General features: G+C 45.2%; 2 protein-coding genes across 2 annotated transcripts; both read right to left on the reverse strand.

The window, feature by feature from the left end:
* Positions 1-1,289: 1,289 nt before the first annotated feature.
* On the reverse strand, positions 1,290-4,451 carry ADIRF (adipogenesis regulatory factor). The gene is made up of 3 exons (XM_008929493.2): positions 4,325-4,451; positions 2,647-2,709; positions 1,290-1,800 (listed from the first exon to the last, which is right to left on the reverse strand). Exons 1-3 carry the CDS (start codon positions 4,383-4,385, stop codon positions 1,694-1,696), a joined length of 231 nt encoding a protein of 76 aa, XP_008927741.1. The 5' UTR covers positions 4,386-4,451; the 3' UTR covers positions 1,290-1,693.
* A 6,582-nt stretch (positions 4,452-11,033) lies between these two features.
* On the reverse strand, positions 11,034-27,180 carry SNCG (synuclein gamma). The gene is made up of 5 exons (XM_018081561.2): positions 26,810-27,180; positions 21,961-22,002; positions 20,990-21,117; positions 12,515-12,589; positions 11,034-11,422 (listed from the first exon to the last, which is right to left on the reverse strand). Exons 1-5 carry the CDS (start codon positions 26,928-26,930, stop codon positions 11,393-11,395), a joined length of 396 nt encoding a protein of 131 aa, XP_017937050.1. The 5' UTR covers positions 26,931-27,180; the 3' UTR covers positions 11,034-11,392.
* Positions 27,181-27,973: the final 793 nt, after the last annotated feature.

Raw genomic sequence — 27,973 nt, forward strand, 5'->3', positions numbered from 1 at the left:
ACAGCACTGGTGTCTGAAATGCTGAGCCTAAAGAGCTCAGTCTCCCAAGATTTCACCATCAGGGAGGCAACCATGAAAAGTACTAAATAATAAAGTACTATTGAGGGTTGCCCAGTAACTGAGAGTGCAATAGTCTAATGCTTTTTCTGTGAGCTTGTACTTGGGTAAATATTTAGGCTTTTAAAGCTTTAAATGACAGGAGACATTGCATAAGGACACTTGGTGCAAAGACCTGGACTATGTTTACTCACAGATGGTCTGTTATTTATAGGGTCCTGTAAAGGCCTTTTGGTCTGTGCATCCTTGTGCAGACTGCAGACAGGGGTGGTCTTTGGGTTCGGGGATGAGCCAGTCTCTCCTAGGACTGCATTCACAAAGACCAGCTTCCAAAAAGCCCTGGTCAACCACAGCCTTTGGTCAAGAGAGGTGAGGCAGCAATACCTCATACAGGCCTGGATTGCCCTATTTCATTGCAGACAGATGGCTTTGGTCTTGCTTCGGATTTTTTTTGTAAGACATAAATTAGATTTTTACTGAAATCAGGCTGGTAAGGCTTCAAACCGGGAGGAAAAAAAAAAAAAAAAAAGGAAAAAAAATTCCCAGAGGAAATACTGCCTAGCAATGAGAAACTCCCAGAGGCCGAGGTAAGAGCACTTACTGTGAATAAGTGGGTATTAGTGCCTTCTGTTGACAGAGGCAGCACTAAGTGGGCATCCTGTCTGGCTGCAGCAGCCTCTGATTGCCCAGCAATCTAAAATAAATATTTCCATCTCCCAGGTAAGAAGATTGCCCCCTTGCCTCTCTCGCGGCGCTCCGTCCCTGAGCAGGCCCCTCTGTGCAGCGCAGCCCGCCCGGGGCTGCCTTGGAGGAGCCGAGCCGAGCACCCCTCGGGGGCTCCCTCGCTCAGAGCTGCCAGCCGTCCTTAGAGCTGCGAGCGAGCGCTGGGATAAAGGGGCCGGGTTTTGCCCCCAGGAGATTTAACAGGAGATGCGTTGTGGATAATGGTAACAAGAAATTTAGATGGGCAACAGATGGGTAGGAGAAAGGACAAGGGGGTGGACATCACAACTCCCATTCACTCACAGGCACCACAGGGCTCCTCTGCATCCTTGCAGGATGGTCACTGACCTCACTGGTCTTTGGATCAAACAGATTTGCAAGTCGTTGTCTGATCCTTCACTGAAAGCCGTGGTAAAATAACGAGATTAGATAACAAGGCAATGTATTTCTGAGTGGTGAAAATCTTACAGTACTCTTTATTTATCTTAATCTAAAAATACAGAAGATGGGAACAAACAAACAGCTGACAAGAAATACAACCTCAGCTTAACTTTTGATTACTGGAAGAAAACTCAGTTTCATCATATGAATGTTCTGTTGTCCTGAAGTATGAACAGTTTCACTGGCTTTGTACATACACTCAGCAAATGTGGCAATAATTGTGCTGTTGTAAGAGCAGGGCAACAACATTGCTGAATCCCTTTGAGCCATGTTGATGATCGTGAGCAGATGTGCTAAAAGATACATTTTTTCTGTGTGAAGGATGAGGGGGACCTTCCATCTTAGAATTTTGTATTTGAAGATAGAAAAATTATCCAGATATCAAACAGCTTTCATTTTTCTACACAAAGGAGGAGGGAATTGCAAACCAAAGAGAGATTTATACATGCAATACTGTTAACTTAAATTAGCATCATTTTTTAAAGCCACATTTTTTCCCAAAGCCAGACATTGCTTCTGCAGCTTGTCCAGTCGCTTTTTCCACTCCATCTTGTGCCATCTTGGCAGCCTTGTCAATAGCTGCAAGAGAGGGAAAAAGAGAAGCAGGAAGTTGGGAAAATGCAACGTTGTTTAATATTTATGATGGAAGAGAGGTGTGAAGATGATTAGACTACAGAAACGTAGAGATACATCTTTAAAAAAGATTTTGGCAATTTTACTGCCTTCCCACCTAATGTCACCAAGTGCCCAAGCCCACCCTTCTCATCACACCCATGGGGCCGTAGAGGGTGTCAGCTCTAAGGAGACACTGCCAATGCATTTTAGTTTCATCAAGCATTTTAGAGCCTGAAATTGATAAGCCTCCCCTCATTCTTAGAAAGTTATTAAATTGTTTGAAAAAAAAAGAAAATTGAGCTTAGTTTTTAGTTTGACTTGTTCCCCATCCCCAGCAACAAGATGCCAACATTTTCCTGACGGCACCTTTCCAGCTGCAGGATCAGCTTGGATCAACCCCAGCTGCTGCCTCAGCAGGTGCTGGCTGGACCTGGATGGAGCCCTGCACTCAGGGCTGAGAGGGGGGTGGGAGCAAGATGTGACACAGGGCTACCTAATGCTCAAGAAAGAAGAGCAAAGTTTTGTTCATGTTGTTCCCACAAGTTTTCTAAAGAGGAAGCCAATGTCTGAACGCTGTGCAGGAGACTCAGTGTCCAGGGAGCGTCAGCTACTGCCTGCCAGTACCTGTGGATGTACTAAGCAACAGATCCTGAAATCCTTCCCCATGAGATTTCTAAAAGCCCCAAACTGTCACTGAAACCAAGGCCTTTCAGGCTGAGAACACCTGTGAGGCAGTGGAGAATGAGCACTGCCCACTGCCACCTTGTGTCGAGCTGCTCCGTCACTTCTTGATTTGATCATTGCTCCTACCTTTCTGGCTTGCATCTGTAATCTGGTTGACTGAATCCTGAGTGGCCTGTCCCAGGCTGTTTGCTGTAATTAAGGTAAAAAAGAAAAAAAAAACATTTCCAGCTGTTCCCCTTTATGGTTACAGGAATTCCCAATGTCAGTTCCCTTTTCTGCACGCCCACAGCAGGCTATGCCCCCCACGAGTGACCAGGCTGGTACAGAGCAGCTGAGGCTGTGCCCTTTGTCTGTGGGCACCCTGGGAACTGTGTGTTGCCAGAGCAGCTTGCTATGAGATTAGTGTTCACCTAGCACCTATGGTCAGCTGAGCAAACCAATGACAGATAAGCAGGAGATAAAGAAGCAAAGATTAGCGGTGAGTTGGAATGATGACATTTAGCTGCAAGCTGCTTATTTTACACTACACTTGCTTTTATTGATTTCTAGCTTATTGTGCTTGGGGAAGGTTGGCCATGTAGCATGCATTTTCTCTGTGGGCCATTTGGGAATAGGGCCTCTTCCAAAATGGAAGCAAATGCATCAAATGCAAGACAGGAGAAGGGAGATTTTATAAACAAGATATAAATAGAAGAAGAAGAGGAGAAGAAGCTAGAAACCTAACAGATCAACTCCAGAATATAAAGCATTAAAAAATTGAAATGCAGTTGTAAGATATCTGATAGTTTATGAAAGAGCAAGGTGCCCTCTCAGTGGCATGAATATATTCATACCATGGCAAATGGCAAAGACTATTTTATTCTTCAGAAAGGAATACTATCATGTTTGTGGATCTACTGTACACTTGTCCCCAGATATATGGAAACTTGCTCTAACTTTGAAGAAACTAGTAAGGTTTCTCACATATTTCAGCTATACAACACAGTGTTTGCAGGATGAGAGTCCAGGACCATACCTGATAAAATTACACACTGCTAGGAATATGCTGCACACAAATACTGTAGGAAATACACTATAAAATGCTGGAGTAAGCTATACACATTTTTCAATCTTTCATTTAAAGGACAGGCTATTATGCTTTGCATTGAGAAGTTGATTTCCAATGCACAGCACTAATGATAAAAACTTGGCCCTACGACATGGGCATAACTATTACAGAAATGTTCATATGGGGTTTTTTAAACCCTGCACAGCCTGGTGATTTCTGCTGAAGAACACAACAAAAACATACTTGTACTACATATTACTAACTGTGCATTGCAATCAATGTAGTTATAACCAGAAGGCACTGACAGGCCAACTGGCAAACATTAATCAAAAGTTAACTGCAACTTATTAAAAGGAGAGCAGGTTAAAAACCACTACAGAGCATGAGAAAAGACCACCCTGTGTAATGCAAAAGCTGAATACAGAAGGTTATTATTACCAAAAGCTGCTTCACTGCCCTAAAAACATGAATGTTTTGAGGAGTGATAGATGTTGGACAACGCTCAGCAGCCACAGAGGGAGCAGTGGGTGGGCAGGTGGAAGCAGCTGCCCACAGCAATTGGAGAGCCATGGCCAGCCTGGGCTCTTCCCCAGGTGATGGCCAAGACTTGCTTCCCGAGAAGGGAAGGAAAAAGAGGAAGCTGTGTCCTGCTAGCATTGATGCAGCTAATGGTGTCACTTCAGATCGTGGGTTTTCTGAGTGAGAGTAGCAACTAAACCCCCATCCAAATATACAATAATATTTTATCTTTCTTACCAGCATCTTTTGCTGCAGATTCAGCCTGTTCCTTCAGTCCCTGAAAGCTTCTTCCTGACATTGTGACTTCTGACACCTGTTAGAAGTCCTCTGCTTTGGTAAAACTAAGCACCAGGTGATGTACAGCACACTATGTGATAGTGTCCTGACTTGTCCTGCTTTTTATACGGCTGCCACCAGACCTGCTGATTCTTTTGGGGGTGATTGGTACAATGGGTGGAGTTCGAATGTGAGGAATGAGAGCTGAAAATAGAGAAAAGTTGTTTATTTACCCTCCCTGATGAGAGGGTGTGCCCAGATAGAGACTTCTGCTTCATAGCACTGTCTTTGTTTGTTAAATTGTGGTTGTTTGTTTTTTTTTTTTAATCAAAACTGAAAAAAACCTGTTCCACCATCACAAGACAGAGAAAAGCCACTGAACTGAGCTTTATAAAGAATGCTGGAATACTACTGAAGTGGTAGTGCCTGGGCATGGCCAACTTTCGTCCCCGCCAGGCTGATTTCCTTCTCTTTCCTTCCTGAGAAGAACCTCATGAGAACAGAAACCAGCCCAAACTTGTTGTAGTTTCTAGCAGTTTTAATCATAATCCCCTTTTCTTGTCAGGTGGGATACTCTTAGATGGTGAGGGTTGTCACTTATGTGTACTTTTATAAGGAAATGCTAATCTGGTCATCTTTCCAGTTGGCTGCTCAAGGTGGATTGCAAATCCCATCACCATTGAAGGCCTTGCCTGGGTGAGGCAGGTAACCAGTGCCAGCACTAGCAGTTCTCAGGGGAAGGGAAAAAAAAAGAAGCCAAATTAGCAAACCTACCTTTTCCTAATATGGCTTTGTGGTACTGACTTTGTTAGTACAGAAATTATGCTTAAAATCACTTCCTTTCCTAGCATCACCACATGAATAAAAGTTTCTGGCTTTAACCTCTGGCACTTCCCAGGTTTCCTCTAGCCTTTGGAATTAATATTTCCTGCCATCAATCCCCAGTACAAAGGTGCTTTGTACAAGTGAACTATTGGCAGAGTTGGGAGCCAAATGGCTCGCTGGTTTTGAGGGGTTTGGGTTCCTCGTTGCCATTTTCCGGCGTACAAAGTGTCTCTGTTCAGATGGCCACATATTTGTCTTCCTGAGTAAAGATCTGTGTTTGGAAATAGGCATGAGAACAAGATGCCATGGATAAACCAGTGTGGGCACTGACAGTTCTCATAAGTTTAGTACTTCATTAGTACCCAAGTGAGGAAGAGCGGTAGAAAACAAGGTTCCCTGCATTCCTCTGCCGCTCCTGCTCCGCCTGTCATTTCAGAGAGCTCCTCTCAACTTTGGCACCACTCCTTTGTTATTTCAAACAGCAGTCCTCTTTCCCCCTCGATGGGTCAATTAGAATTCTAATTATATATGCACATCAGGTATCTTTTTCAATTCCTTGCTGATTTCTTTTTTGGAATGATTTTCTCACTTGGATTTTCAAAAACTCAGATAAAAGACACCCAGTACTGTGGGGCTCTGGCATTTTTTTAACAAAGCCACTAACATGGACCTACTTACCTTTCTTACCCAAAGCTGAGAAGGCAGCCACAGCACAGCCCACACCAAATGGGAGGATTTCAGCTGTTCTCAGCCCCTCTGTCAGGTCACTGCTGCCTCGAGTTACTCTGTGTGGAGTGTTAGTGAAGGAAGGAGGAGGCTCTCTGGTATCCATCAGGCAGCTTGTCACAGCTCAAGAGAGGACATGCCCAGGCTCCAGCAGCAAATACCTTCCAGCTGCCCTCCCAGCTCTTTTCCAAACTGCTGGATTTTCAGTGCAAGGGCCCTGCAGGTGCTGGCTGGGGTGGACTGTCTGAAAGGGACAACAGGAGTTTGGGAGAGCATTTACAGCTGGTGTATGTTTACATCAAGTGTTAAACATGCACCACATTACAGCAATATTTTAAAGACTCCTAACGAGTTCAGGTAAATATTGCTCTCCAATTCTCCTCTGACACCTCCCTAGATTTCCCCAGCTCCAACAACTATTCTTCCAAGTGTAAATCTCAGCGTTTCAGACTCAATATGGATGTTTGATCTGTGCTGCTGCCTGCTTTATGTCCTGCTCAAAACATTAGGAAGCACAAATTTCTGAGTAAAACCTACACTGCTGACAGCATAGCAGAATGAATTCCTTATCTAAGGTAGTGTTAGCATTAATATTATCCTGATTCCAAACACTAAAAAGGGAAAAGAAAGCAAATTACCCTTGCCTGGTAATGACATGGTGTGATCATTATAATGCAGCCCAGAGCAGAGGGAAGAGGGACCTTTGGTACTGTAAGTACTTATTTCCATATGATGGGACAAATAGTCTGTGCATCAGGTGCCTTGCAGAGTTACAAAACCACAATAGAAAATTAATGGAATATATTCCATAATATTTATTCACTCTGTGAGTTAGCATTACTTGCCTAAAAATAATGATAAACCCTTGAACTGATGTTAGATATAGATTAGAGTGCTCAGATACAAACAGGTTCATTGGGCACTGGAAATAGTGGGTAACTTCAAACATGCAGTCCAAGTATCTCTGAGTTGAATCTAAGACACCACAGGGAAATTAGAAATTGTTCTGGTTTCCTTTCACACATCTTCTGTGGCATCTTTGAGCACCACCCTCTCATACATCAGTAACATGAACCCTTCTCTTTTACTGCCTGATGAAGGTGAGAAGTAATTGATCAGAGCTAGAGCTTATGTTTTACACATGAAAATAGGCAAATGAGGCTAATTAATGAGAAGTGTTGACATTTATTTGGGTTCTCTTAAATTTTAATTTTACCAGAGTTGGGATTTACAGACAGGTATGGTTTCCATCAGCAAGGCAAATGCAACCACGTGTCAGGGCTGAAAGTTTTACACAGATCACTCCAGAAGTTAACAAAGTGTGCCGTGTTCAGCACCTGCAGCTGTGAAAAGAGACTGACATTAGTGTGGAAGGGAGGTGGTGTTTATGTCAATGAAACAGAATTGTTATCAGAAATAGAATGGTTTGCTCATAGAAAGATATAATTATTTAAGTCATATGTTAGTCATTTAAAGGATCAAACTAAAGTTGCTCTAATTAAGCTAAATTTGCCTTTCAGTGCAGATACTGATATACAGTTCTGGGAGAAAAGTGGTCTAATTTATTCTTCCTTTAAACATCCTCCAGGAACCATTAGTCAGCTCTGCTTCAAAACATGAGATCAACATAAGGGCAGTGCACATGGAGTTCTTTACCTTCTGGTTTCTCAATCTTGAGGCAGCATCCAGGTGAAGTGTCATGTTTCTACCTCCTTCTGGAGCACCTGAAACCATGCTTAAATACAGGGATTGTTGTGGAGTCTCATGATATCCCACAGCTTCAGGACTAGGAAAGGCAAAAAAAATTGTCTGGTCTTTAACTTAGAAGGGGAAAGGCAAGAAAGGCTTGACTGCCACCCTAAGATCTGGCAGGGGACTGGGGAATTAAATAACTGGTCCTGTCCCAGGAGCAGCTGGCTAGGAAAGCTGAGGATGCAGGCTGGGATGTAAAGTCTACAGGAGAGCTGTACATATTTCTCTAGGCACACTGAGACGAAGGAGCCCTGTGGCTCTGCCCTTCTGGCACATGGCTGTGCCCAGGGGCCCAGGGGGAGAGGAAAAGTGAAGAAGCAGAGCTGCCAAGCTTGCCTGGCTCCCATGCTGGGATCCACACAAAAAAAAGCAGTGCCAAAGACTGACAGAGAAACTTTGCACTGCTGCAAGCTCATCTGGGCAGGGGTTTGTCTGATATTCAGAAAGCTCAGTTTTAATCGGAGCTTTTTCTGATGTGCTATTAACAGTATGGAGTATCTTCTTGTGATTGGGCAGGGTTTCGATGCTTTTATGAGACAGTGAAGCTGTGTTTCAATACAGAAAAAAAGTGCCAAAGAGGTGAGAACGTGTGATTTTTATAGAGAACAGTATTAAAAAAACAGCCCTTCAATTTTTTAATCGTGTGCTCTTTGAGTTCAGTTTTAGGACATGCATTATGCAGACACGAAACCAGGACTTTCAGATAAAGTGGAGTTTTAAGTGTATTATTACCTGATTTGCATTTAAATTAGTGGAACGCTGCTTGGGATATTCTATAGAGAGCCACTGCTTCCTCTTCTGCACCCCAGACAGACACCTTCAAGAACTCAGGCCCTGCAACGCCCTTCAGCCCTCGGCTAGAACGTAACTGGGGGGAGCACTCAGAGGCTGTGAACTCCATCAGAACAAATCACTTAATAAAGCTTAGCTGCAGTTTTACATGGTAAGTAAGTTTTGCTGTTACAAGGGGGAAAAAAAGTGGTTTTCAGCACTTTGTTGGTCACTCGTATGGTGAAGTTGACGCAACACTTGGCAGGGACTGTTCCTGGCTGGTTGGATCACCAGAGAGGTGGGAGTGTGAGCACCCCGAGTCACGTCACTGGGGACAGACTGTGGCCCCACCGTGCCTGGCACCAAGAGCTGTCTGGGCACAGAGGGATAGAGTCAACAGCTTGTGGGAGAGCGGTGTCACATGGACAAAGTCCACTTAAATAATTCACAGGGTGGGATGAGTAAGAGAAACTCTTGATTGCCTAGATCATGATCTGTCAGCAAAAAATTATTTTGCTAGTATCTGCCTCCCTCAGCTTTTATCTGGGGCAAGGGGATTCCCAGCACTTCCTCAGTGAAAGCAGCTTCTCCCGTGGGATGTTTTCTGATGCATCTCCTCCATTCTTTCACCTTTCACTTTCTTTCCATCACCTCTCATTACATTTGCTGGAATATTCCTTAAAAGCACAGACTTCTTTTCCATGCAGCCAAACAAACAGATATACAGCAAAGTTTAGTTGAATAATTAGTAGATAATCTTTTGTCTCTTTTATCACAGACTCTTCTGCCTCAGAACAAACAAGTGTTCACCTTTGTTTCACCTCTGACAAAGGTGGCTCAGACTGGTACATCTGCTCCCCTTGGCTGGGTGACAGCTGGTCTGGGGAAGGGAACAGAGGCTCACTGAGCCATTGCATGGGCACAGCACTACTCTGTTCCCACTCACTGTTGCAGGGTACTCGTGGGAGGAAACTGCATGTCCTGGTCTCTGTCTTCAAGACTTGTGATTGCCTGTGCAAGGTGCACAAACACTCCTCTGGGCTCTGCAAAAGGACTAGACCAGGCCTGGGCAGGGGCTACTGCAGGGAAGTGCCTGTCCAGCCCAGGCTCAGGGCAGTGCTCACACACTCCCAAGCGGGTAGGGAGCTCAGTATGGCAGAGCAGTGTCCCAGCCCTCTAAACTCAGCAATTATTGGTCTCTCCTGGTTTAAGCCCTTGGAACAGAGGTGGAGCCTGCTTGAGAGATGGGCATTTGGGGAGCAGCTTACTCCTCCTTTGAGCTACAGCCCAGCCCAGCTGCTACCCACTCCTGCTCCCCACACATGCTGGAGCTGGTGAAGGCACTCACCTCCTTTTTCCCCCTGGTTGGCAAAACACTTTTTTTTTTTGTACCTCCATAAAGTAAAGCTTTGGAACAAAGGGCTTTTCCTTTTTCTGTCTCTCTCTAGCGAGCACTAACAACAGACTCCAGCCTCCTCTGCTGGGCATGAGCATCTCTTTAAGCCCTCTTACCTTGGCCTCAGTTTTGGTTATTCTGTTTAATTGGCAGATGTTTTGCAGGACACCAGAAAAGAGCATACACATATCAGATGTAGTTTCCTTTGAGGGGTCTTGTTACCTCTGCTAGGGCTCTTCTGTTCCCTTTCAGTGTTGAGATCAAACAGCCTCTTGGATGGAAATCCTGTGTTCTCTGCAATGCAATGCCTTACATGTATTAATGCATGAGAGAGGCTGCTAGCACACCTGCCAGATCCTTCCATACTACAGCAAGTCTCTCCTGTAATATCTTCCACAGTCATCATCATTATGCAGCTTAAGGAGGAGTAATGGTCTGATTTTGAAGCAGTTGAAATCTCAGCAGTTTACACTGTCTTCTCCTGGATTTGTGGGTGTTCTATCTGTAGGTAAATAAAAGAACCCACTTTTAGACCCATACCTACTGATGTGCTTTAAACTCATCCTCATGATTTACAGCAATGAGCTTTGTAGCAACATTTTCCTGTTCTCTACGTCTTTAACGTGGAAAGTCTCTGCTGCTCTCACTCCGTAGCTTAACCTGCAGACTGCTGTAACAGATACCAGCCCTGTGTTTGTGGTGCACCAGTAAATTCTCCTTTGGCAGCTGCTCTCACACGGATGCATTGCACAGCCTCCCTGCCCCTGCCAGCAGCAATGCAGTTCTGATCTCACAGGTCAGCTGGTACCCATCACATTTTGGTAATTACCTTCTAGCAGCTTGTTGCACCCAGATGTCAGCATAGAGTTTTCAAGCTCTGTAGTAAGCAGAATAAATTGAGCTCAACATCACTTTCACATTCCTTTAAAAAGCCTCCTCTTGTCCAGTATTCCCCCCTGCACCTTAAACATGGCAAGTATTTAAATAGTGAAATATCTGCTTCTCAGCCCTGACAGACTGGAAGTTGGCCTACCTACAGTACTGACTTCAGCAATACAATTTTTCACAATTCTCCATCTTTTTAAGGCCCTTATAGTTTTGAGATCCTTGTATCTTGATACTGCACTTTTACAGGAAGAGTGCATCAGTTTGGAAGCATCCACATCTAAAACGTGCAAATAAAACTGACAAAACAAAAAATGTGTTCAAACACTTTTTTATTAGTTAAAAAAAAAATATTTCCACAATACCTAGAGATCCCAAGTGCCAGTGCAGATGGAGGTGACACACAGACCAGTGAGTCCAACCAAAAGATGCAAAGCAAGTGGGTTGGGAAGCCAGGAGGGAGGTGGGGAAGGACAGACCCCCTGGTACACACCTGAACTTTACTTACAATCAGAGGAGTCTGGCTTACATGTATTGTACAACTCTTTTTGAGGCAAGTGAAAGACTACAGAGCTGAATGTAGTTAGTCTATGGACAGTGGGATTTTCCTGTTGTAGTGTCAGCTAATATTTCCATGTATGCTCTTGGAATGGTCTTTTTTGACCTAGGATTCCCTAACTTGATGGATCACCTTCAGTTTCACCCTGTGAGAGGAGAGAGACAGGAAAACAGTTAAATACTTCCAGTGGAAAACATATATAAATAAAATTAAGAGAAAAATCAATGCTAATAGTCACCCCCAAAAAAAATCATAAACAGCTACAAAACAATGAGGACCATAAGTGGCAGAGAAAATAAATGAAATATCCATTTCTTCTGGAAACCAGACACACTCCCACTGACCTCCAGGGAAAATGAGGGTGTGAGTTCACAGATGGTGGAAGTTGAGCTAATGTGGGGCTGGGCTGCCACCAGCAGGAGTGTCCTGCTTTCTGCTGCTGGGTCTGCTCCTGCAGCCTGACGTGAGCACTGGGGTAGCCACGGAGTCAGTCACATTAGTGGGGCTCATTTCGGGGACTGGCAGCAGGGGTGATGGCTGGCAGAGAGTGGTAGGTGCAAGCTGAGACCACAAAAACAGTCTGAGCTTTGGAAAAGCTGAAAAATGTGGGGTTTGGGTACATGCAGTACCTGTGGAGTGGGCAGACAAAGGCCTTAGGACTGAAACCATAAAGAAAACACCATGTGAGAAGCATTTGCCCCTTTAAAGCATCCTTGTTGGACAATAAGTTATTCTTGTTCAAGAGCTGAAAGTGGCCCAAAGACTGACATCTGACCCAGGGCTTCAAAAGGACATTGCAGGTAGAACAGATCAAAAATTAAAAGAGCTAATTTAAATGCAGAAGAATCTATAGAAAAATCTAACATTTTATCTAAAGCTCTTCTAAAGCATGGCTGCAACCAGGAAAGAGCTGTTTCATGTGATGACAAAACCAAAAGAAAGCATTAACTATTATATGTGCACCCACAAAATCAGCCCACATCAAGCAGCAGTTTACACTCTGTCCAGTCTGTCTCTACTAGAAAATTGTTGGTCCCCCCCAAAAAAGGAAGTGGCAAAAGCGAGAACTGATGAGCTCAGGTTTTTGTCAAATAACTCAGGAAGGTGGGAATACTGATGGGAACCTCACAGGGCAGATCCACAACCGCAGGGTGCAAAGGGGCATTCTCCCGGGGAGGGGGGAAGCAGTAACCCAAAAGAGCCCGTGTGTGGCCCCAGGGCCCCGGCTCCCCCTTACCTCTGCCCCGCCCGGGCCCGGCGCCGGGGCCCCCTCTCCGGCCACCCGCGGCTTCTCCGGCGCTGCCAGGTCCTCCTGCCAAGGCACAAGCACAATGTTTGTCCTTGCTGCCACATGCAGAGTCATCGCCCTAATCTTAGACAGACCATTCGAGAGACTGCGCGACAGTGACTGAGCATTACGCACCCAAATAAAACACCAGCTTTAATATTGCTTGAGATCCACTTCTGTTGTGCAGCTCGTTGGAGCAGATATCTGTGAAAAAGCAATTCATTTTCCTACCACCTGCTTTAGGGTCTTTTTCATACAGAAAATCAGTTCTTTTTCTGTTACTGAGACCAGAGTTTTGACTCTTTCAGCGTGAAGAAATTTGGGAGGAACAAATAAAGTTACCTACAATAAGACTACACCAAGCCTTTCCCCACATTATCTTACTTACCCTAAGCACTTATTGCATAGACTAAAACTAATTTACGATACAGCAGTACTGTGGTGGTGTTAATGTCATGCTTCAGATAAAGTGTCATTATCAAAGGTTTTGTGTTTGAGTCCAAGTATTTACATAAGCATTTTTGGCTCTTTTAGCTACTTGCCTGCATCTTTCAGCTTCCTCTCTAGCCCAAAAGGAAGAGAAAAGGTTGTATTACCAGGCAGTTACTTTAAGCACAATTTAGCCAGAGAAGACAAAACCCTGACTGTACTGGACAGAAAGAACAAATGCCCCTGTGTGGAATCAGTCAGTGAGAGCAGGAGGAAGCAGAAATAGCAGGACTTCTATAGCCCAGCCCCAAATAACCAGGCAACTCAAAATTACTAAGCTTCTCTGTCTCCTTTGAGCACACATGCCCAGCAGTTTCCCTGAATTACTCTTTTCCCAGGTGAAGTCAGGGCTAACACAGAGGGAACCAGAGACACACATATTATGTAAAGGGAAAGTCAATTTTGCATGGAGGACAGAGCTATCATTTGAATTTTAACATTTTGAAACACAGGGTCACCACTTTCCCTGGTGCTGCTGTTGATGCAGTACAGATCAAATGTCCCTGCCAAGCCTCCTGTAAACAGAACTTCATGCTCCCTTGTGTTTGGGGAACTCCACTCTTAATTTTGACACGTGTCTTTATTTTCCTGTTCAGTCATAAGTGTTCTTATCAGTAGGAGAGCACTCCTGCTGCTTTTGGGACTGAATCATGGAAGAAGAGGGGATACAAAATAAAAAGGGAAAAATACACAGAGTTATATAGATATAAGGTGGAGCCCATGAAAATTTAAGTTGGAAATTGGACTTCAGGTCCTTTTGTGGCAGGAAGGGGAGCCAGGAGATGGAAGCACTGCAACCTGCTTGTCCTACCTGTAGGCTTCCTGCTCTCCATATAAGCTACCAAGGGATCAATCCACCAAAACCAGAAAACAGCCAAAATATGAGCTGCAGCCCAGTACTGATGTCTGTCACAGCTGCAGGCATTCCCTTCGTCTCCCTGCTGAGACTAGAGTTGATTAGTTTGTTTATGGAGAGCACCACGCACTGGGGTGTCTCCAGATGAGAAGCACAGTGTGACCACCTTTTCCCAAGGAACACGCCCTTAATTTGCACTGCATTGTTGACCTGAGCCGTTTTAAGTAAGCCCAGGTAACTTAATGACATCAAATTGTGCACATCATGGAAGACAGTTTCTCCCAGCACAGCAGGGATCACGGCTGTTGTGGAGAGGCCACTGCTCTGATGGAGCCACTCAGCCACAGCCTTTCAGAAAGGCAACTCCCCTGCAGGCAGCAAACAGCTCACTGCTCTGAATTTATGGAGGTTCATCCAGCCTCAGGATCCAGCCTCAGGATCCAGCCTGTGGCTTGAAAAGACTTCAGATGCATATAAAAAGGACTACGCCTTATAACTCAACAGCACGAGCTAGGCCAAAGCGGGTAAAAATAGCCTCAAATTGTATTTTCAAGCTTTACAAGCAGGTTTTTCGGCTGTTAGGTGGAAAGAAATCTGCAGTGCAAGCTGCTCACAGTAGCTGCAACAGCAGGTGTCTCGTAGGTGTTTTGCAGGTGGAGTTCCCAGCTGCCGTGTGAAATGGTGAAGGTCAATCAAAGGCGACCGCCGAAGGTGCTGAGCTGCACTGGGAACCTGCAGGACAGCTCACAGGAACACGAGGACAGGTGAGGTGCACTCTGGCTTTCTGCAGGGTACAACCACCTCCTGCTCCTGTGGGCAGGGAGCTCAGCTGGGGTAGATGTGGAAAGAGTCATGGAAAAGGGATACCTTCCTCAGGACCACCCTCAGGACACTGCATCCCAGAGCAACGGATGGGCTGAAGAATCCCTGTTCAGCTATTGTGCTGCCTGTTAGATCCCTTAAATCGTGCTCTCCTTGCCAAGACTCTGCTCCAGAAGGATAAAAATCAACCATCTATTTTTAGAAAGGGAAGCAACCGTGTTTCTGGATAGTATTTCTAAACTTTGGTGGAGGAACAGCACAATTGCAGGATGAAGAGGTGTCAGGCTGTGTTAGGGATGTCGCCTCACAGCCTTTTTCTCACGCGCTTCCCACCCTGCCCAGAATAGTGATCCCGAGATGAGGAAGGGCTGCATTCTTCAGCTGGGTGTTAGCTGGCTGAGGATTGCAGTAACTGCTCAGGGAAACAGAGCAGGACCACGTGATGGAAGGGTCTTCACTTTGGATGAAGAGCCAGAGACCCCCGGGTACAAGCTCCAGCTGTAGCACTGACCCACAGCACAACGCTGGGCAAGAAAGCAAAGGTGAAAATCCAGCTTCTCTGGGGGACAGCAAGAGTTTTGCCATTGCTTTCACTGTTCATCTGCTCATTAAAAGGGACAAGATTTTCTAAGGGAGAGGCATGTTGAAACCATGAAGCAATTAGTAATGGTCCTCCTGCTCTTGAAGTGAAACGATTTTTTCCCCTCAGAAGTCATGCACTGCCTTAGAATAAGTATTTTAAATGAAAAAAAAAATCAGTTTGCTATGGGCTATTTTCTTCTATTTTTGGGGGAGAAGCTGAATATTTTTTGCTAATGAAGAGAGAATTAAGGACTTTAACATAATAGTTAAGTGAAACACAAGACCTTAGAATTTCTTAAAGGAATACCATACAAGTTTTTAAATATTTTATGAATAAAAAATACATTCCCATATAAAATATATACACTATAGAAGATTTATATATATAAAAACCAATATTTAACTAAGGTTATGAAACATAGGTACATGTTCAGCTATCAAAAATGAAGAACTTGACAAATTAGGATCTGCCATTTATAAAGATATTCCTGTGTAATGTTGAGATCTTAAATAGACCATACTATAGGCTCCTGGGTTCAGATATTTTAATATTTTTTTAAACTGATTTGAAACCCCAGAAATATTGAAAAATAATTAATTATAATTTCATTTCTCAGATTTCTTTTTTCCCCTCAGGTTCTATGAAATTCCCTTTTCCAGCTTACCAACTGAGTTGTATGTTCTGAGTCCATACACAAAATGGAATTTGTGTTTTTATCTATATTATGTTATAAGCCCGTAGGGCTTTTTTGCTTTTCCCAAAAATTCAGACAAAAATAACCTTATTAGTATTATCTTCCTTATATAACAGAGAAAGCAATCCAATATTGGATGCTGGCATATGACTCACTAGAATCTCAAAAAATTCAGTGGTGAGCAAGAGTTCATTATTATTATTATTATTATTATTATTATTATTGTTATTGTTATTATTATTAGGCTGTAAAGCCAGAGAGGTTCACTGGCAGCCTCATCTGCTACAAATTTAACAGCCCTCAATGGGACATCAATTGCATAAGGCAGAGAGGTTCAGCCTCCTGTAGTGCTCTTGACCTTGGGCGTTGGAGCAAACACAACAGTACTTGGCAGTATCCCCACTCCACTCCCTCGTAAATCCTCAGGCAACCTGACAGGTCCTATGGACAGGCTGTGCTGTATAGGTTTCAGGCTGAACGTGCTTGGAGTGATGCTGACAGCTCTAAGAGGTCAACTCGTGCCTAAAGTGAGTGGACCTACCAACAGGACAGACAGATGGGCACACAGGAGCCCTGTCTTACCCTGCAAATCCAGATGGACTCTTGGGGTGGCTTTGTTTTCATCCAGCCCACAGCCAGACTCTCTCACTTTCCTGAGACTGCTTATAGAAATAATACATATTTAATAATGTATCCTACAGGATTGTTGCGGCACAGCTTTGAGCCATGAAGCAAACACATGGTCTTGCAGACTTTAAGGCTTCACCAGTGCCACCAACTCAGCTATTTTGCATGAGAAAATGTATGCCTGGATGCACTAATGAGACTGAGAAGGAAGCATAAAAAAAGTGCCTGTAGGCAGAATACCCTGTTCCACACTGCTTTTGTAGTCTCTCCTGCTCCATCAGATGTGGACGGATACTACTGGGGTGCACCACTGCATCAACCAAGTACAGAGAAGCTTGAATGCTAAGAGGAAGAGTTGCAACTATTTATTCTACTTAATTGTGAGGGAGTTTAGCTGCTGATTTCCCTGCTCCTCTTGCTCAGCAGCTCTGCCCTCCTTGGCCTCTCAAATGCCCTTGGTTGCTCTCTCCTGGTGGTGCTTGCCCTGCCCAGACTAACTCGAACGGGGAGGTCACTCAGTTTCTGCTTCCAATTCCTTCGGTGCGACTGCCTTGGCCTCGGTGGTGTTGCAGGGTGTGAGTGAGCAGAATCAAGACCACAAATGTTCACCTCCAGAGTGTGCAGCTGTTATGAAAGCGATGAGCCCCGGCCTGGGTGCGGCTCAGGCACACGAGATCAGGCACACAGGGAAACGCTGCGAGCCAGCGAACGCGCCCAGCGGATGCACATAACTGACAACTGCTCCAATAATTAATGGAGCGAAACAAAAAAGGGATCAAACCCAATTCAAAGTGACAGAGTCATGAGCTGGCAGCTAAATCATGAAAACTGACAGGACAAATAGATCTAAGGGGAAGATCTAGGCGGAGGGTGCAGGGAAGCATCATACTGGGGAAGTTGTTCCACTGCCTGAAGGACATTTTGTGAGTGTATGTACGTGCCCTCGTTCCCAGCCACGTGGTGTCTGCATTGCAGCAAGCTCTGTGCTGCGTCATGCAGACGAAGAATTAATCCTCTTTTAAGACAGGGATATGTAGTGGGTGGTTATCTCACTGGAATCTCTTGATGTCCACCCCAGGGATGGGGATGGGTGCAGAGCCACAGACAGAACGCATCACTGATGGGTTTCATTCCTTTGTGGATCAGAAAAATTGTGGCGAGTTTATAATCTCTTAATTTACACATTTTTTAGTTAATACCTAAAAACTCTCCCAAATCAGTCAATACTTTCCTGTACTCAGTGAGCAGTGACCAGGCCACTGCCAAAGCCCTATCAGGCGATGCCAACACTACGTAAGGTTGTTCTCATCTGGTACTTGGCACCCCCTCACAGGCACAGAGTTACTCCAGCCTCATTTCCTTCTGCATGGCTCTGAGTGCTCCCACCAAGGACAGCAAGGAGCAGCAGGTTGCCAACTGCCCCATGGGTGTGCACATTTCAGTGCCTGCCATGATCCAATAGCAGGCTGAATTCTTTCCCATGACCCAAGTGACCATGTGATACACCCACAGAACTGAACCAACCCATGGCTGCTGTCATGAGCAAAACTTAACTCAGAATCCTCAGAGTTCCCCTCTCCTGCCACCCATGCCAGCTGTCAAATGCACAGATTAAATGTCAACAAGCTCTCCATAATTGATATTAATAGTGGGAAAGCTCAGCTGGAGACATGCCTCCTAGGCCACTTGCCTCCCCCAGACCCGAGCCACTCTCCTGCACTGCTCAGTGCCAGGCATTCACACAGATCCCTGGTACTTTGAACAACCCCTCTATAAAGTCAGCAGGGAACAGCACTGGAGACAGCTGAAAACCAAAATAAGGCATTAGCAACTGCTCTGTGCAATTAGAAAGGAGGAGGACAGGATGGAACACAAACAAGTCTCAGCACTGGGTATAACACCTCCCTCAAACTTCAGGGGCTGAAAGGCTTGTGTATGACTCCAGGATTGCAAGATGATAACAGTAGCTATTCACTGCTTAAATATCTAAAAGCTTTAACTTATCACTCTTAGTGTATCTTCAATGGGTCTCCCACAGGCATTATAGTGCCTGGTGCTGCTCTTGGCAGACTCTGGACGTATTTCCATTAGCAAACTCTGCAGCACAATAGGAGCAGATCTGGAGAAAAAGCAGCCGGTGTCCAAGAGCCCAGCACAACTCCTTATATTCCTTTCAGGGCCCTCCCTCAGGAGCAGCTTTGGCTCCAAGGCAATCAACCATCAGCAGCTGGGAGGTGCTCGGTCTGCTCATGGAGCTCAATCTTCCGTGTCTAGCTCTGTGATAAGGTATGGTGAGCGAGCATGAATAAAAGATTTGCACTCCTAAGCTGAGCTAAACCAGCAGAATAGATGACCCCTCTTTCACAGAAACAAACATTTTTTCCTGAATTCCTTTCTCCTGTGACTTTGTCTTGTTTTTCTCCTCCTGTTTTCATTCTGCTGCCCACCTCTGCTGTTTGGCATGACACCACGATGCTGTGTCCAAAACAGTCTCCTGGTTCCATTTAGTCTGCCCTTTGGCATGTGACACATCCTAACTTTTTATTTCTTGAATGATCTCCATTTTAACTCTAAGCAGTCAGATCAGCACTCCAATCAGTGGAAGATGCCAAAATGACAGTTCAGATGCTTAATGCTTTAACCCTCCCAAACCTCACAGCTCTGCATATTGCCTGCAGTCTGCATAAGCCAGAACCTCTACTAGGGTGAAGGAATCACTGATTTTCTGAGGGACTATGTTCACAAAGATGGAAACAGATAACATTGACTGATTTGAGCTCTGAAATCAGCTGTAAACTGTAGTTGTCAGTCTTTGAGGTGGGGCTCTCACTTCGGAGGAAAGAGGAACAAGATTGCTGCAGCTCAGTCCTTGCTAGAGGGAAGACAGTCCAACACCTGCAGGATGGATTCCTACAGTCAGCACATTCCTCACTCTCCTGGGTCAATCACCCTGCACCAGGTCAGCTGAAAGGTTGAAGGGGGTATTCTGGCCCCATGGAATTAGGAATCACTGTTTGCTCCTACAGCCCAAATGCTGTGGGAATAGAGATTAATCTTATCCCAAGGGCTTAGCAGAACTCCTGTATCTGCCCTTTTCACATGCTTGCAGGAGGACATTTTGCGTCACTCGTAGCTGCTGTTCCCCTCTTTTGTTAGGCTATTCTCCCAGGATTTATATGCTGTGTAGAAGTTTTGTTTCACATCACAATGTGTTTACGTGCAGGTCAGGAAATTAATCAGCCGACTATCTGAACAATTAAAACAATTTTGGCCAGCCTGGCTTTGCTTTGATTCAGGGTTTGGGTTTGTTGTGACTCATCTAGCTCATGTGGCTGTCAACAGCAGTGATCACAGCCCTCCGAAGAGGGGAAAGAGCTGGGCTTACCAAAGAGCTGCCAAGTATTAGCCTCGTGCTGTACAAATGGTTGCTGTTTGTTACCACCCAGGGAAAGCATCTTCTCTAATGGTCAACACTGCCTTCATCTAAGGGAACTGTTCTGCTCCTTCACATGCCCCTTAATCCCCTCACTTGAAGCAGTCCAAGTGCCAAATTAAGCTGGAGGACAGAAGATGCCTTGTCTGAATCTGGCTTAATCCGTGCACAATTTGGATCCCACGGCCTTTATCAATAAGTGCCTGGATGTTGCCCGAGCCAGCAGGAAGCAGAGCAGCAGGGTCAGGCGCTCCGCCGGGCCGGGCTGTGCCTGAATTTCTGCTGCCCTCTGCTGCCTCCGGAGCTGCCGGGCCGAGCCTGTGCATCCCACCAGCGTGGCACAGCTGTGAGGGCAAGTGCTGAGCTCCTGTGCCTTCCCACCCTGCACATCCCAGAGCTCTGACTCCATCCAGGTGCTCACTGCAGCCCAGCCGCATTTCTGCTCAAGTTCCTGGGGAAAAATGCTTTTCTACATTCGTAAGAAAATGAAAGACTCTTGCCAGCAGTGCCCACTGATGGGACAAGAGGCAATGGGCACAAATTGATTAAAGTGTCCATCTGAACAGAGGAAAACACTCTGTTTTTTCTCTCTCTTCCTGTGAGGGTGGTCAAACACTGGCACTGGTTGTTCAGGGGTGTTGAGGAGTCTCCATCTGTGGAGATATTCAAAATTCAGCTGTACAGAGTTCTCTCTCATTGACCCTAAGGAGGCTGGACTAGATGATCTCAAGTAGTCCCTTCCAAACTAAATGATTCTGTGACTATATTACGCATAATATTAAGTGTTATACAAAAGCAGATATTGCTGCAAACCTTTCATTACATAAGTAAAACCATCACCTGTAAATGTTTGAAGGTATTTTAAGTGTAATCCAAAGGTGACTCTTCCATCCTGCACACCACTGAAGAAACAAACATACCTTTTTTACAACTCCTGTGGTGGCTGCGATGGTCTCTGCTCCTTCTACAGTTTTGTTTGCCACTGTGTTCACGCTGGATACTACAGCCTCTCCCACCACATTGGCCTGCTCTTTGGTCTTCTCAGCAACTGGGGTTTTAACAAAAGCAGAAAGTCAGTGAGCTGGACACTGCCAAAAGGCTGCCAAATTCCCCGGGACAGTAACATGAATGCACTGAGGTAAAAGAAGAAATTGGCCCTCGTACAGTCCTTGTTTGGATTTTTTTAGATGAGATCACATTTGAATTTACATTATGTACGTGAGGGTTTTTGTCTGACTCAAAATGCTGTTCAGAGGGCAGCACTGCAGCCTGTCAGTCATTGTGGGAAACTGCAGAATGAAAAATTCACTGTCAAATACTAAGAGACAATAGTGCAAATAAGGTATTTTGCATTGCAGACTCTGCATGACCTCTTCCTGGGTACCTTCTGTTTGATTTAATACTCCTGGGTAGAAAAAAGTAATCATTATGAAATTCTCCAGGGAAAGGATCCATTTATCTCCCTTCAAGGCAGTCCACATGGCTGCTCTGCCTTGGAGCTTGGGTCCTAGAAGGAACCCTCTGGGTCCTTGATTCTGTGACTGCCTGACAGGAGTCTCCCAAAGACCACAGTTTTGGCCCAACAGGAACTGATGGAAGCAAATCCTCTCTTCATGCTGGGCAGCACACTTGACATTGTGAAATGTCTAAATTGCTGTGACTCATCCCAGTCTGCCAAGTAACCTTCATCAGATTTTTTGACCCGCTCTACTGATCAAATATTTTCTCCCGTCTGTGTCCACTGCAAATGCCAGACCCTGAACCATTGCTCCTGGCAAGCATCCTCCATTCATCACCTGGAAGGTCACACATGTCAGTGGTGTCCCCCCCAGACCTCCCATTTGACAAACCATCACAGGTTCCCACACCCCTCTCAGGGCTGTGCTCTTACCTGAGGTCACACTTTGCACCACGCCCTCCTTGGTTTTGGTGCCTGTGAAAGGAAACACAGTCCATCAGTGCTACCTGGCTAAGAAACCTGTGGTTTCTGGACACGTACAGCTTTTTGTTCTTACAAAGTGCAGTAGGGAGCTAGAGTGCTGCTGGAATATTTCCAGAATTAAAAGAACAGTTAAATAGTGGTAAGTCAATGTTAAGCTAATTGTAAAAATGACTGTATATTAAATCACCTGGTAAAATCTCACCTACTTCAGTCTTGCAAGACAAGGAGTCACATCTGTGACTCTCTCCTGCATTTCAGCAGAATCCTTGGCTGCAGCAGTCATTTAAAATCTCATTCTATATCACAAGTAAAGACTTGAGAATCTTAAAGCTGAATTTACAGAACAACCACCCACAGACTACATACCTACTAACTAGATTCCCATTTTGGTGCCTCAGCCTAGGCTGTAAGTGCCTGCTCACAGTGATACACAGAATGCAGATGGTTTTATCTCAAATTATGAAAGTACACCATATGTATACTTACATTGTAATTTATCTCGCTGTTCTCAAGGCAGAAAAGCCAACAGGATGTGAAGGCATTCAGTTTGCAACACAAATAGCCCTAAGGAATAATTAATCTCTGTGATTTTCCTCCACGCTTCAAGTGACCAGCTATATATCCCTTCTACCTTTTTACTGCAGCAGATAAGCTAAATCATATGGTAGATGGGCAGCCCCCCCAGTAACTACGTGCTTTGCGCATTGAAAAAATAAAGGATCGAATTTATCGCTGTTACAATTTAAAAGAACAATGCCAAAACATTCCACTGGTCTCACTTTACTGTATTTTGTAAATTATCTGCACCTAAGCAGGCTCTCTTCAAATTTCCCATACTGATACAGCAAAAGGATTTCTATGGCCAACCATCAAAATGGTAAAAATAGAGAACCAGGCAGATCTTTGACTCCATGGAAGTGCAGCATCCACGGGTGTGGTGGGAGAAACCAGCTACAAACCACAGCTCGTTCTCATTAGCAGCCTGAGAAGTGAAACAGGTGCAGTGCCCTGATAACAAGAGATCCAGCCCAGCTCTGTTCTGCCTGACACATGTTACGTGTTATTGGATGTTATTCTCAATTGTTGATTTATTTTGGTGGTTGTAATTGTCGCCCGGGGCAGAACAAAACTGTTCTACTACAATATGCCCTCAACATTTCACTCCACCCTCCTGAACTGTGTTAAAACTGAAGAGATGAAATCTTTGTACTTTATTATACTCGTTAGTGCTGTAAACTGCAGTTCCTAGTGGTGGATTTAATAATGATGCCTGTGACACACAAATGTGAGCAGGAGCACAGCAGCGAGCAGAGCAAGTGCGAGTCTCAAGCCATGAATGTGAGCTCCTGAGTGGGCCAAACACACTGTTCAGTTCAGACACCATCGTGCTCTGTTTTCCCTCCCAGTGCTTCTATGAAACACTGCCACAATGCTAATCTGACACACAAGATTGTCTCGTGTCAGACACAGATGTTCAAGCACAGCCCTTTTTTGTTGTTTTTTGGTCAAAGAGCAGTTGATAGGTAAGCAAAGTGGATGATTTGCTGTACTAGACTTCCATGTGTTTCAGTTGTGCAGTAAACACTTAGTGAGACTTCTGTCTTATACATATATTTTTACCAGACTTTTAAGGTGGCTCTCGGGGCTCAATTCTTTCATAGGGGGAGGGGAGTGGTTGGGGGCTATATCTGCTGATCAAAAACAGTTCCAGAAAGGAGGGCTGCAGACAGAAGAAAACCACCCGAATCCATTGTGCCACAGAAGCAGTGTCATTGGGACAGCAGCCCGGGGAGAGCTCGCCTCCCGTTCCCGCCCGGCCACACCCGATGACTCAGGCTCACATCCATTATGCACCGCATGGAACCTGACCTTCCGGCGCTCGCTCCCGCCAGAACCCGCATCTGTTGAATCAGAAAGCAATCACCTGATGCTCAATCTCATTTCACTCATTAGCCCTTGCCTGCGGCTTCTGTACACAGAATTAAAAGTTCATGCATCCTGCCTCTTCTGAGTGCTGTGAGTCATCCGTAAGAGCTTTGGTACGGCAAGGGTGGGACTGAGGTGGTGGGAGAAGGTTTAGAGTAGAAAGAGATATTATGATGGGCGTTAAGTCCTGCAGGAGTCACTTGGTTTAAGTAGAGCTTGGTGCGCTGGGGCTTTCTGTGACACACACGGTCGAAAATCTTTCTGGAAAACTAGAAGTGCATTCTTTGTTGAGGCTTACTGAATTATAGCATTAAACAGTACTAATGACCTTATACTCAATACTCTGATGCAGCTTCGCATTAAATTCATTAACTAACTGCAACATCATTTATCCCCCTTTTTAAACCAAACAAAAAAAGACCAAACAAAAAAAGACCAAACAAAAAAAGACAGCTGCTGGATCCCCACTGAGGGATCCCCTGCCACTTTGCTGTACCCAGAGGCTGTCACAAGTTGCAGAGCAGTCTGTGATTCTGCTAAGCGCAAAGGTGACCCACGCTGCGGGATTTCTCCTCTTTTCATGCCCCCTCTTCTCTACCCTGCTTGTTAGGAAGCCACAGGGAGGGCAGGAGCACCCCACGCCCTGGCTGCCCCGGCGATGGCAGCACCTCGGCCCGGCCCGGCTGTGACCGCATTGCAGGGCCAGCACAGGAGGGAGGCATCTCCTCTCTGCCGTGGAAGCTGAACCTGCTGGGACCAGAGGCAGGGACAAGCTGGCCACAGTGCCCCAGCGATACTGTTTGCTCCAGGCAGGTGCCTCTGAACGAGCATTGTTTTTCTTCCCCTGGGCAGCAGCGAGTGACTCACCAGATGTGGGGGTTGTGCCCAGACACCTGGAATCCTCCTTGGAGAGTCAGCAATGAGTTAGCACAAACCTGAATAAAAGTCAGGGATCCACTTCATCCATCCTAGGCTATGGGGATTTTCCTCCCTTTCCTGATGTTCTGAAAAGACCCTCAAGGTTTGATGCAGTATTGTTTTCTCCTAGCATCCAAAAATTCAAGTTTTGACACCTAATGCTCTAGATGAAGCTGCTGGGATAGGGCTCTGCAAAGGAAGGAGCAGGGAAAGAACAGTTCAGGTCTGTGATTTACCCTTCACATGGCACAGAGTGATAAAAGGCAGCATGAACAACATTCCAGTTTTAACAGATATACCATGCCTCCACCTTCCCTGGTTATTAAAAAACCTGATTTTCTGAGCTAATCAGCATCTGGCCTTGACTTTTCCTGCCTGTGAAAAACTGAATTTTCCCCAAAGGGCTGAGCTTCCCCTAGTGTGCAACAGGAACTGAATCAGCCCAAGGCAAAGCCCTGTGCAGTGCATGACAGGGCAGGAACTGGCACTATACCAACAAACCAAACCAATGAAAGGAGAAAGCACTTAATCTTCACCTTGATCCTTAACTGATCCTCATTCGGAGATTAGGGTTTTAAGGCTTTTTAGTTTTAGACTTAGAGAAAATTTTATTGGAAGGTTAGAATCTCATAAAGAGACTCTGTACCTGAAAAGCAGGTCACAGTATGGAGGTGTACAACGTGACTGAACAGAGATGTGAGGAATTATGTATAAAAACTCTGAATAACCCTGACATGACTCAAATCTGGAAGCAGGTGGAGCAGTAGTGATGCCACAATGTGACATCCATACGTGACATTTCACTGGCTGGTGTTTCGGTTACTGTAGTTAGTTTGTTTATAGGGACTCTGCTTACCTTTTTTCTTGTGAGTCAGCTTCAAATTGAAATGTGAACTTTTACATCCATTCATTTCCAGCATGCCAATAGTTAAGTATTTAAAAATTCAGGATGAAGGCATTACCAGACCTGCTACACACAAATTTTATACTCATTTATAATGTACAAATATATGTCTGTAGCTATTTGCAATAGAGCTGTTTTAAATACAGTAGCTAAGTATAGCTGTGGATGTTGCAGTATGATAGCAGGAAGAATGTGCATGTAAACTTTCCAACTAAAATAAACCCTCTTTCCCACATCTAGCAAAAATGAAAAGCTGTGTGAAACACAGTAATCAGCAGCAAGGTAATCAGTCTTGGGAACCTAAGACTCTGCAGATTTTGTATTATCTGGAATATCTGACCATCCAGCCATATAATTGCATTTGCTAGATAGTGAAGATAGTGGGTTTCGAGGGTGACCTTGAGAGGAGAGGTTTCTGAAACAGCCCATTAACTGTGAGAGAGGTCTCCAGACAGGACATCAGGCGTGCTGTTTCCCAGATCCTATTCTTTGGGCAAAAGGAATTTGGGCGTCTCTTGTAAAGCAAGATTAATGTGTGCATGGGCAACGAAATAGGTTGGTGAACAAGAGAAGGATTTCAGGATAAAACAGTTTGTTTGTGGGGAAACAGATGCATCCTGCAATCCCCTCTTACTAACACTGCTGGCTCCTCTCAGGGACCTCCTCAGCGTGTCTCAGTGTGGAGGTGAGGTGGAGACCAGCAGGGCTCAGATGCTTGGAGAGTGTCTGACTCACCCTGCAAACAATCAGTGACTGGTCTAACAGAAACCTTACACCTGAGCATCTGCTCCTCAACATTACATTCCTTCTGCCTCCCCTACAGTAATGATAGTTTCTATGTCTAATTTACAGTTGGGGAAACTGAGGCATGGGGAGGCTGTGGCACCCCAGGTTTACAAAGCAACTCCGTGCAGAGCTGAGGATGTTATCCAGATCTCCTTGCTATTCATTCCCGAGCTCCAGACACAATATAATTTCCCCAGACTTTCTCAGAGACAATCTATGCATCTGTTCATGCTCAAATGTAGATTCAAACTAGTTCTCTCTTACCTACATACATTACCCCTTCTTTAGTCTTCTCCGCAGCCTCTGTCACTCCCTGCTTGGTCTTTTCTGCAGCAGCCACCACACCTTCTTTAGCGATGGAGAAACCTTTCTTAAAAACATCCATTCTTGTTGCTTGTTAAGCTATTATCTGGGATGATCTGAACGAGGGACAGCAGCAAAAAGCACCTCAAGGCTGGGACTGCAAACTGCAGCCTTACCCTCGGCAGATACTCTGTTTCTCTGCCAGGCTCTGCCTTTGCTCTCACTCCTCCCTGGATGAAGGCAGTGTGGCAAACCTCACAGCCCTCGCTGGCTCTTATTGATGAAGTGTGCTGCAGTGTAGCCAATGCCTGTGTGCAGCTGATACTGAAATATTAATGATATGGATCTGCCTGGGAAGCTTTAAGAAGGGAGGGGGAGAGGAGGACAACGACGGCAGTAGGTAAGGGACCGACTGGAAAATTTCCAGACAGATAGAGCTTTTAAAATATGCTGCAATGCTCTCACTCAAGGATGCTCTCATGTGAAGAGGGAGACTGTTTATGTGGAGAGCTGAGTTCCTGAAAGGGCATCTTCCCGAGGCTGCAGCAGGAGCCAAACAACAGCTCTCATGGGTCCCTAGAGGGTGGAGGGCATATAAAGCTGCTACCACATGTGGCAAACAAACAGGGTCAAAGTTCTGTGGTCTGGCAGTTACCAGAACCCACCCTGCACAAAATGGTAAGGACAACATTATTTCTAGTAAATACTGAGAGAAAAAGGAACCAGCTACAGCTTGGTGGCTCAGGTGAAGGGAGCTAGAGGTCCCACTTGCCATGTTTGTCAAGTCTGAAGGCATTCACTATAAACTGTGGGCTTTGCTCAGCTGTACATCCCATTACAACGGTTCATTTCTGAAAAATCAGATGCTGTTGGGGGAAATCCTGTTTCCTATTTGTTTCTCTGAGTTGCTGCAGACAGAGCTCTGCTCTGCTGCTGCACAGCCAGACAAGGTTTCACGCCCACGTCAGAGGCCTGTGCTGCAGAGCACAGCAGGGCAGGAACACACCCAGCACAGAACTCACTGGGCAAATCTTACAGCTGGCAGAGAGGATCCATCCAGCCTCCAGGCCTTGCTAGGAAAAGATACAAACCCACAAGAACTAATCACAGCTGGATATCCTACTG

The sequence above is a fragment of the Manacus vitellinus genome, unplaced genomic scaffold (assembly GCF_001715985.3).
Source record: "Manacus vitellinus isolate BGI_N305 unplaced genomic scaffold, ASM171598v3 scaffold_54_pilon, whole genome shotgun sequence".
Lineage (NCBI taxonomy): Eukaryota > Metazoa > Chordata > Aves > Passeriformes > Pipridae > Manacus > Manacus vitellinus.

Excerpts from the sequence above, each read along its gene's own strand:
- ADIRF (XM_008929493.2), bottom strand. The coding sequence starts at position 4,385 with ATGTCAGGAAGAAGCTTTCAGGGACTGAAGGAACAGGCTGAATCTGCA. Across the intron at positions 2,710-4,324 it reads ATCTGCAGCAAAAGATGCTG|CAAACAGCCTGGGACAGGCC; the intron begins GTAAGAAAGATA and ends CCTTAATTACAG. Across the intron at positions 1,801-2,646 it reads TACAGATGCAAGCCAGAAAG|CTATTGACAAGGCTGCCAAG; the intron begins GTAGGAGCAATG and ends CCTCTCTTGCAG.
- SNCG (XM_018081561.2), bottom strand. The coding sequence starts at position 26,930 with ATGGATGTTTTTAAGAAAGGTTTCTCCATCGCTAAAGAAGGTGTGGTG. Across the intron at positions 22,003-26,809 it reads AGAAGGGGTAATGTATGTAG|GCACCAAAACCAAGGAGGGC; the intron begins GTAAGAGAGAAC and ends TTCCTTTCACAG. Across the intron at positions 12,590-20,989 it reads CCACAGGAGTTGTAAAAAAG|GAGGACCTGGCAGCGCCGGA; the intron begins GTATGTTTGTTT and ends GTGCCTTGGCAG.